We start from the raw sequence: 11,200 nt of genomic DNA on the forward strand, positions 1-11,200 counted from the left end.
AGATCTGTTTTGTGTTTAGTTCTTCCTAAAAGATTTGTTCTGTGTGTCTAGTTTATCCTAAAAGGTCTGTTACTTTTATGAGATGGGACATGCTCACGACCACCTACGATGGCTACTATAGTAAAGGGGGTAAAACTAAAATCTTCTACAAGGTCAACTATAGACTATAAAGAGTTAATTCTGATAAATTGTTATTGCGAAATCTAAATAAACCCAAAGCATACCTAACAAAATCCATTACTAAAATGTTTTAGCATTATTTTAAAATCAAATCTTCAACAAAGTCAACTATAACTACTATTCAGCAATTAATTCATAATTGTTATTGCGAAATCTGAATGATCCAAAAGCACATCTGAAAAATCCATTAATAAAGTCATCGTTGATCGTTGCCCGAAATATTTCAACCAACACGTAAATAGGCTCTAAAAAAAACCCTTGCATAGATGGCAAAAATAAAACAGAATATCAGAATAGCTAACTTTAGCTGGAAAAAAAATCTATAACGACTAGTTCACTATATATATATATTAAAAAAAATACTACACAAATAAAGGTAGGACCAAAGAAAAAAATAATAATAACAATGAGCCTCCACTCTGCAACGCCCCAGCCGAATTTACAACAGTAATCCTATGTTAGAAAAAATAACATACTGTGCGAATCCCACGGTTAAGAAGCCACTAATAACAAGGTGATTGGTTCAACTTGATTTTGTCCTAAAACCTACAAACACCTACGTTCCGCAGCTTCCCTTTGCAAACTGAATGGAGGCACCAGGGAGCGGGATCATATGCAATCAAAACAAACACTCAAAGGTCCTTAGAGAAAGTTCTACATAATGTGCTATCCTTCATCTTTGGGTTTGCTCTGAAACAGCAGCACCTGAAGTAGTGCTAGGCCCAGCACCGTTCTCGTTTGGAGGTGGAGTACCCCATTTTCCTTCTGCCTCTAGTGGTTCAAGTACATGTACTCCACCATCTGTAAGTCCTAATGCAAATTGATTGGGTTCGGAGGGATGTGCAGCAATCACAAGAGGATGCACTCTCAAGCTGTCGAAAGAGAACTTCGTCAGAGATACGAGGAAAGAAACTTTCAAGTTTCAATAACAGATCCATTACAGTTAATAATAAAAACGCACCTTGGATTTGGATGGAGATAAGCAGATTGATTTATTCTACATCTTAATCTGAGCGCTGGGACGGTAAGAATGCCAATACTTCCATCTTCAAAGCTTACATATATTGACTGACTATCACATGAATATGTAGCATGTGTGATTGGATTGGCTTCCCGAGGTGAAAACTGATCATACAAAAAATGAAGCACAATGTTATGCTTGCAGGCTTGAGCTAGAGATCACATTGAAATGAAGAAAGCCAAATAGAGCTGGCAATTAAATTAAATATATATAACTAGCACACCTGCTTTATACATTCCAACTTTGGTGCCTCGTACAAGGCTATTTGGGTTTCATGAACAGCCAGTAAATGTGTCTGGTCTAGATGAAATTGGACCCGAGTATCTGCAAGAGGCGCAGGTGGTCGTCCACTGGGCATTTGTAGGAATTTACTTGCTTGCTTTTCCCATCCATCTGTGCTCCAAACACACAACTGTTGACATAAAGAAAATCAACGGAATACATTCATGATTTCTATTCAATAAATAGATGGTTTTCAAAATTATGCTTCCAAAATCAGTCATTTTATGTAATCATTTTCCACCCAGTCATACATATACATGCACAGAAAACCACAACAAATCTCAGGAAAATATTCTGTACTGTCAGAGCAACAAAAGCCAATTTCTTCCATGTAGGTTACTTCAGCTTTTGACAACTAATAACAAGAGAGCTTAAAGATAAAATTCCTTACCTGAGAGTCAGCTCCAGATGATACAAGCACATTTAGAACATGAGAAAAGGCAAGACCAGTAATTCTCTTCTGATGACCCTTTAGCTTAGTTTTGACCTAGATTAAAACAAATTAAACAAAAGCTCAATGTCAAATTTTTAAAACACCTATAATGCATGAAACTAAACTAATATCTTAAGGCATTGTGCATAGAATAATACCTCGTCCACTCTAACATTATAGATTTGTATGGAAGAGTCCTCCATGCCAATAGCAATAATATTGTTGTCTTGAGGATGAAATGCAAGAAATGTAGCAGCTGGTGGAGGTGGCATGAAAGTTGTCATTGTCTGCAGTTGAAATTCACAGAAATTAATGTAACCACAATATACAATTGCAACAAAAAAAATGATACTGAGGTCTGGAAATACTAAACTAAACCATCAAAAGGTAGCATAGTTGAATTACTAAGTAGATAGTAGACTATCATCTAATTTATGTGGAGTTGCATTTTTTTTCTTAATATAGTCTGTCCATTTTGGCAATACCACTTAAAGATCAAAGAGAATAGGAACTACTAATAATCTGAGCACCATTAGTCTCTGTCTCTCTCTCCCCCCCAGAGAGAGAGAGAAACAAGGAGTGAGAAGACATGTTAGGCTCCAAACTACTTCACCCAACTGAAGCAACCAAGTTGGTGTTTTCCAATTGTCTTGGTTGCAACTTCATAACTAAATTAAGTCTCTTTTATTTGTCTTTCCAATCTTAGGCATTCATAAAAGCCTCAATTGTAGACACTTTTAATTTAATGGGGTATATGATAAATCTGAGAACAGGCTATTCTGTGCACCAAATAGAATAGTTGCTAGTCTTTGACAACAATAATGTTGCACTGAGAAGTGAGGACTGTTCATTGATCCCAACAACAATCGCAGTCCTAATTCAATATAGTAATATTAACTACCAGTAAATGCATAAATATCTACGGACAGTCACTGTGCTTATTATCTCGTCTATTGAAGAATCAGAAACAAATAACCAGTACATAGATTCTTTCTAAATAAAGAATTAGCAACATGACCTACTTAATAATTTCCTAAATTATTAGAATATAAGAACATCCAAAATGAAAGCCACATACCTTAAATGTCATCATATTGAATAGAGAAATTTTTCCCCCTGAAGCAGACATAACATATGAATCATTCTTTGACAGTGCAAAACATGACACAGCATCCTCTGGGTTAGTATCACTTATATCATTAGTCATCAGTATTCCACTAGAAGGTTGCCATAGTTGTGGTTGAATACTTGCAGTTGCCTGTATAAGAAATACTTGTTTTAACAATCTTATGAACATTAACATGATGACATGTACACACAACCAAGTATAATAGATGCTCGTTACCTTCCCAGTAGTGTTCCGCTCATTTCTCTGCCATTTCCAAAGCTTGTGAACAGCATTTGCTGCCAAAGCCAAAATTGCAACCCCCTGATTTGTATAAATTAACCTAGAAACCTGAAAAAATATTTAACATGTTAAATGAATACTCAGTTGAACGAATATTGTATACTTGTAATAAGATGCATGCATCCTAAAAGAAAAAAGAGAGGTGAATACCCCACTAGAAAATTTTGAACACAGCAAGCAAACAGAAATACTATACAGGCAAAAGTGTCATACACTACACAAAAAGTACAACTGTACAAGCAATATAACATCTATTTATAGATTAATATATAATTTTGCAGAAATGTTATGATTTAATAGGGAAGCAGAGCATGGATGCATTGATGAGAATAGAATACAAGTACAGCCATCAGCTTCACATACCAAAAAAATATTATGAATATATACGATTTTAATATCTGACAGTACCCTCATAGATGATAAACTATCAGGAAGTTTCAGGGAGCGGCATTGTGATGGTTCATTAATTTCTGTCAGCTTCCATATCCTAGATTTTTCCACAGCTTCATCAACAATTCTGGGTTTCACATCAGCTAAATTTCGAGTATCATTATTCTACAATGAGAAAGAGAATGTACAATTAAAAACAGAAAGAGAAAAAGAATCCTCATTCATTAAAAGATTTGTATGTGAAGAAACTCACAATCCCAACCATGGCTGCTACTGGAGGAGCTCTATCAGCAAGGCTTGTTCCAACAGTTACATTGGTAGAAGGAAAAGCTCCAATGGTAGGTGCCTGAATTAACATGAAGGATTCAGAAGATGTACTTGCAAAAGATTAACAAAATATTAATAGTTTACCTTCACAACAGCTGCAGAAGCAACTCTAGAAGCATCAAATGTACGATTCTCCACTGTTCGAAGCAGCCTAATTCCTTCTGCATTAGCTAGAATTTTAACTCCACTGTCATTTGTGGAGACAGCCAACAGTATTCCATCCTTGTTAAATCTAATACAGGGAGAAGCCTGCAGATTTTATAGACATGTATTACTACATCATAATGAAATTATCATCAGATAAATAAAACACAATGTCAACCCAGTAATTACCAGTAATCCACCATCTGCCTCAACACTTGTCAACATGTTTGTATTATCCATGTCCCAGAATTTGATCATAAACTCATCACCAGCAGCTAAGAACCTATTCTTGGTGGTATCAAATTGAACCACACCCACAGATCTCTTCCCAAGACCATGATAAGTACGCTTTACTGCTCCTTCACTTTCATTCCATTCCACTAGAAATGATTCCCCTTCTTTATTTGTGCCACACGAGAACAATCTATAAACCAGACATATAATAAGAAAATCATTAAACTAATTCATGCATCAAACAGAGCAAGGGAAGATAAAAAGAGGAAAAACATTTATCTTTTAACCTTGTTCCATCAGCACTATATGCCATTGTAGTAGAAGAATGACCAGGTGCATCATAGTCAACCCTAGAACCCATGTTATCATACAACCATGCTTTTATTTTTCCATCAGTTGCAGTTGAGAAGATGAACTGCAGAGCCATATTAGAACACAGTTGAAAATTTTATAACACAATCGAAAATGTGAATCAAAACAATATATATATATATATATCAAGGCCAGTCCAACAATGTGAAAATATGACAACCACACGCAAGCTTCCAGATTGAGAAATATGTCCATATTATAATGCTATTATTGATCTAGTTTAACCAGTTAACTACTGTGGCTCACTGAGAATTACATATACCATGAACTATAGAATTACATATATGAAAGCTCCCTGCACAATTTATTTTTCTTTTTTCTCCTTTTTCCTCTTACTTGGTCCCTCTCAATTTAGACAATTGATAAACATGTGTGCATGCACACAGACATACACACTAATATAAATTATTACCTGAATACTTTCTTTGTGATGAGGGCATACAGAATATACAGGTGCTTCATGACCCTCAAAAGTATACTGCTTTGCACCAGTAACGGCATCCCATACCTGCAAAATCTTGAACACTTGAAATTGGTTTTTTTATTTATATTGATATTGATATCTATGACAAATTATGTGACAACTAACCTTGATGACCCTATCCTCTCCACAGGTCACAACACAAAGCTGTTTGTTTGGATAAGAAAAAGCGAGATCGTTGACACTCCCAGCATGAGCTTCAATCTGAACCACAAAAACTGAGTAAGCAGCTACATATCAAGCACATAAGTTGTGGGCCTTTTGCTTTCAATGTATAGATTGGACATAAAAGGAATGGTTATAAATTTAATAGAAAATAACAAGCTTATAGAAGATCTAATGGACATTAGAGAGACAAACAAACCTCTAGGTGGTTTCTAAGATCATCCCCACCTTGATAGGAATATATGTGAACAATATGTTTAGAATAAGCAACACCTGAAATATCAATGAGGATAAATCAAACTTTAACTCCTTGCAAATTTGTCTTTGAGGCAAACAGCAGAAACATCACAACACACAAAAACTCATTAGAACATACTGCAAAGTGTTCCATCAGGACTCCACACCACCCGATTGACTGATGCTGAGTAATCATTGGAAAGAGATGCCTATATAAGAATCAGGGAATTAGTAATCACCACATGACAACAGTCTTAAAAAACAATCAACAAATATGCAGCATTGAAATTTTTTATTTTGAGAGCCATACTTGTAAAGCCACAGAGCATGATCCAAGTTCCCATACTTTAAAATTTCTCTGTGCGATCCTTTCACGGCTGCCTATATCCCACACCATGACATCACCCATGTTTGTTCCAACTAACAATCAACAAAAATAAATAAGTAAATAATGAATATTAAATATAACACTGATATAACATATAACATAACAGAAAAAGAAGAAATTACCAATACATAGCTGACATACACACCAAAAGAGGCTTACCAAGAAGTAGAATTTGCTGAAGTGGATGGAAATCCATGCTTTTGACAATTGAACCTTGGTTGAGAGTCATCACAATAGTCTTGGGCAAGTCATCAGAGGAATAGGAGCTCTGACCATGGCTCTGGCCAGAGTAAGCAACGGGAAGCAAATTTACTGGTAGATTACTGACCTGTTGAAACATTTTAACAGGGACCAATCATATACAATGAACTATCACTCTAACCACTACACTTTTCAAAAATGTCTAGTGGATAAAACATATACAATGAACTATCACTATAAAATGCATGTGCACACAAACAACAATGAAACAAAGGGAATACCCTTAGGTATAGATAACAACTTCAAACTCTAATTTTTAAATTAAGAAGAGAGAGACAAAGGAACAAATAGAAAGCAGGTACTGTACTTCATCTGATAATCCAAAAGGTCTTGTTCTCTTCAATACATGATCTGAATCAGCAGTTTGATAGTCCATAGCTGGGTTATTGGTAGGAGGGGTTCTCGGCCGCTTTAAAATAGCTGCTACCATTATCACAAGTAGAAAGCCAAAAAGGGCAAAAGAAAATCAATTTGGTTGAAAATGAAGCGTGCAATCCAGTTTCATTGAATGGTGGAACATTAGCCGCTATTGCATACTGCATGTGTTTTCTCCATCATGAGTGATTATACTCATAATCGATAGCAAACCACATATTGCTAGCATAGAACTAATGCCAATTCCCAGGTCGTGTGTTATTAGAAACACTAAAAAAAAGTTACTTATGACCTTACCTGCATTATTAGCTGCTGCCAAACCTATGGGTCCAGCAGAAGCCGAAGGGTGTGGAACAGGAGATGGGTTAGCCATCCATCCAGCAAGGGATGTCGGAAGAGCAGCTGGTGTGGGCTGAAATGGCTGAAAATGTATAAACAGAGTCATAATAAGTATAAAGAGGCATTACTAGTAAAACAAAGATGGATCATCTCCTGCTCTTTTACTTACACCATGAGCACCAAGGGGTGGGAATCCTCCAGCCTTTGGGACAGCACCCATTAAGGGATTGGTAACGGGAGATGGGGCTCGCGCACCATTTGGTTGCCCACAACTATGGTCCACAAAAAGGGTCTTTATGTCAGGGTTGGGCCTTGGGTTCTTACAAAGTTGATGTTGCCAATTTAAACTGAAAGTCAATACACAAATAATAAACGTGAGTAACATCACAATTATCAAAGAATGGATTATATTTACACATCAAAGATAAGATCTTTTAATAACCTCTGATTAATTAGAGTCCGCAATCTGGAGTTCTTTAAAGTAGGAAATTGAAGCTTGTCACGAAACAGAGGGTTAGCTTCTATCAATTTCTTCAGTTCAGCCAGCATTATGCCTCGTGCAGATTTTGTATCTCCATACTTGGATAGCTGTTCATTGTGTCTGGAAAATCATAAAAACCCACATTATATAGGCCAGGAAAAAAAAATACATCAATAAGCCAGGCACCAAAACATAAAATCCAAGGGTAACCATCTCCATGCCTAAAGTTGTCCAAAGTCAACAACTGTGTGATTTCCTTAAAAAGTTCTTCATTAAATGCAGCAAATACTTTCAAATCCTTCACTAAAATATCCACCGCTTTAGCTCGATCTTGCCTGCGACAATATTTTTCCCATTCAATTTTTAACTAGCAACAAAATAAATGACTAAGCAGTAAGCAAATTGGAAAATAATAACACAACAGCCAAACACCACAGATAACCTACTTGTCCAATGCTTCTAAGTATTTCTGCTTCCGTATCTCAAAGAAGATCTTCATGGAGTATCTATTGTCATCCACCTTCGTAAAACCAGACAAGTACTTCTCCACCTCATCCCACTCCCCATTCGTCACCATATCCTCAAAATACCTCATGTTAAAGAAAAATCCCGATTCTTGCTCCAACCTTCACGTTCACAAATTCAGATACATAATAACAAATTAAATTAAATATATAAAAAAAAAAACAAAAACAAAAACCTGGAATAAAAATTTAATTTTTCGCAAAAACTAACGTACTTGTGAACAGTCTCCTTAAATTTCTCTTCATCGAGAAACTGAAGTATGAGAAAAACAAGCTCTCTGCTGAGGGAAGACATGACGGAGCCGTCAACAAAACCCGCCCGAAAAGATCTAGAACCGAACAGATCAACAATACCTGAACATCGAAACACGAAATTCAACCGCCGATACATCCGAAACCACAAATTCATCAAAAACACGAAGACACAAACACATCACAGACAAAACGAACTTTAAATTGAACCGAAAAATCGCGCGACAAGAGACAAAAATGAGAGGGCGAAGGAGCTCTCACCTGCCAGAGAATCCCTGGCGAAGATCGAGAGGGACGGAGCAGAACGAGAATGGCGAAGGAGGGTTTCAGTATTTTTCTCGCTCCACTTTCTCTCTCTCTCTCTAGCTTTTCTTGTGTTAGAGCTCTTCTGGTTAAGTATTTATACAACAAAAGGGGGCTAGGGATTTGAAGAAAGAGAAAGAGAAAACGGGGATAGAAAGAGAAGAGAAGAATTATTGTGAGCGACGAAATAATGGTATCATCAGACAGTTTAAATAGCACGAGATGAGATGGGGAATCATGGTTTGTATTATAAGTCGTTGGATAAGTAGATTGACTTATATGCGCTTTTGATAAGCAGACATGCTTATGTGGTCTGTGATAAGCTATGGGCTTATCAAGAGTCCTAGATTTGAATTTATTTTCGGGTGGACTCGCGGTGTTTTCAACCACCGGTAACATTAATTATTTTCTAATTTTTGCTATGGGCTAGATTTGTTATTAAATTAGAGTATAATTATTGTTTTAGTTTGTGAATTCGAGGATATATTTTTTTAGTGTTTGAAATTTAAAAATATTTTTTTAATCTCTTAATTTTGATCATTTGTTTTTTTAATTTTTTACCTAATAAATTAGTATTTTATGATAATTTTTATCATTTTATGACAGTTTTAAAATGTTAATTCAAATAATTAAAAAATTAAAATTAATTTATGAAAATTAAAAATTATCATAAAATATCAACTTATTAACTAAGAAGTAGAAAGAACAATTTGTAAAGATTCTAGAAAAGAATCTAATTTTTAATTTTAAGAACTAAAAAAATACATATTTCAAATTTGAAAACTAAAACAGGAATTAAATCTTATTTAAAATTAATTTTGATACCAAAGATCAATTTTTATATTTATTTTAAAAAATTTTGAAAAACTAATTTGACAAAAAAAAGAATTAATTTTTCAAATTAAGTCATAATTTTAATTCATTTTGAATTTGTATTTTAAAGTTATCATAAAGTATTAAAAAAACTGTCACAAAATACTAATATATATATATATATATATATATATATATATATATATATATATAAAGTGTTAATTTATTATATTAGGAACTAATAAAATAATTTATCAAAATTTAGGGACTAAAATTTTTTTAAAAATTTTAGGAACTAAAAAGTATACATTCAGGAACTAAAACAAAAACAGTAATTAATCTTTTTTTAATTTAATATTTAAGATTTTGAAAAAGATTAAATCAAGAAATATATTATGTTATGGCCATATTTGTCATCTATGAGTTTCCTCTATTAGGCTTTTTTGTGTCTAGGTACGTCTGTGTGGTTTTATTAGGAAGAGATTTCAACTTCTTTGTAATAAAAAGAAAGGAAATACAACTTTTTTTTTTCTGTTTTTGATTGATTGAAAAGGCAAAATATTTCTTATATTATTAGAATATAAATATTTGACCCTTTTTTCCCTGATAAGGAAGATTAGGATGTTATCGGTAAAGTTACTATTATTCCATGCGTGGTGGATCCCATGTTATCATCGTCATCTATATGCGTGTTTTTTAGAATTGTAAAAGGTAACCCCCTCCGGTGACACCCAACTTCACCCACTTGCGAAGCACTGGCACGTAATTATAACACTCTAAGTAACATAATAATAATAAAATAGTGATGTTAATGACAAGAAGTACAATATATAAAGGCTCGGCCTGGTAAAATAAATAAATAAATAATGGATGTTATCTTGCGGGATTGAATTTACAAGCAAACAAATAAATAAAATGAAAAATATATATATCATTGATTTGAATTGAAATATTTTTTAATTTTAATTAACTTCTAAAAATAAGATATTCCCATAAGCTACAAGTCATGAGATTAACTTTCAAAATAAGTCATAAGATTAACTTTTAAGACATAAAAATCACCCAAATAAATGTTATATCTTTCACATAAACGTCTGATTATACTCATTTTCACAATTAAATAAAATTTAAATAAAACACAATCTAACTCTCTTCTTATTTCATGCATCACACGCTAAAAAAAAACTAATTTATACAGAGAGAGGAGAATTATGTTCAAGTTTTGTATTTATCATTTTCTTATTAAATTTATATTATGTTGATAATTAGCCTTAAGATTCGTTTTAATCATCTAATAATTAATTTATTGTTTAAAAAGACAATGTTTATTACAAATTTGTATTAATAAATATAAAAACTTTTCTTTTTCAACAATATCTTACCAGTTTTGAAATATTTAAAATGGGTATTCTCTTAAAGGCCAGTATTATTAATGTTTTCTATATTTTTACATCACCTCCTTTATCAATTTATAAATTTACAATTAGTGATACAATGTAAAATTATTTTAAATTATCAATACATATCTTATTTTTTCATTTAGATATTAATTTTTACAATTACGCATAAAAGTTAAAAATAATACAAATTTAAATATTATAGAAAATAAAAAATAACAGTTAATAAAATAATGGCATTTTTTATACATTAATTTTAATTATTTGTATAAGATTATATATATATATATATATATATTAATATAAATAAAATTATTTTATGATAATAAAGAAAATAAATCTTAATCATAAAGTTTTTTTAGATAATTATCCACACTTATTAGAAATAAATTA

The 11,200-nt window shown here is 33.1% G+C and overlaps 1 protein-coding gene across 2 annotated transcripts; it reads right to left on the minus strand.

Annotated features, from left to right (window-relative positions):
- Nucleotides 1-501: 501 nt before the first annotated feature.
- Nucleotides 502-8,778, minus strand: LOC100799941 (topless-related protein 4). Of its 2 annotated transcripts, none has more exons than XM_006594174.4 (26): nt 8,556-8,778; nt 8,258-8,396; nt 7,965-8,144; nt 7,740-7,853; nt 7,480-7,638; nt 7,207-7,384; nt 6,996-7,119; nt 6,631-6,743; nt 6,222-6,390; nt 5,985-6,094; nt 5,814-5,883; nt 5,637-5,710; nt 5,381-5,476; nt 5,204-5,299; nt 4,707-4,834; nt 4,375-4,609; nt 4,126-4,290; nt 3,968-4,060; nt 3,733-3,879; nt 3,262-3,372; nt 2,995-3,174; nt 2,075-2,203; nt 1,875-1,970; nt 1,425-1,613; nt 1,142-1,305; nt 502-1,052 (listed from the first exon to the last, which is right to left on the minus strand). In XM_006594174.4, exons 2-26 carry the CDS (start codon nt 8,335-8,337, stop codon nt 854-856), a joined length of 3,399 nt encoding a protein of 1,132 aa, XP_006594237.1. In that variant the 5' UTR covers nt 8,338-8,396; nt 8,556-8,778; the 3' UTR covers nt 502-853. The 2 variants fall into 2 exon arrangements, with proteins under 2 accessions (XP_006594237.1, XP_006594236.1); XM_006594173.4 differs by having other exon boundaries at nt 6,631-6,746; nt 8,556-8,747.
- Nucleotides 8,779-11,200: the final 2,422 nt, after the last annotated feature.

This window comes from Glycine max, chromosome 13 (genome assembly GCF_000004515.6).
Source record: "Glycine max cultivar Williams 82 chromosome 13, Glycine_max_v4.0, whole genome shotgun sequence".
NCBI lineage: Eukaryota > Viridiplantae > Streptophyta > Magnoliopsida > Fabales > Fabaceae > Glycine > Glycine max.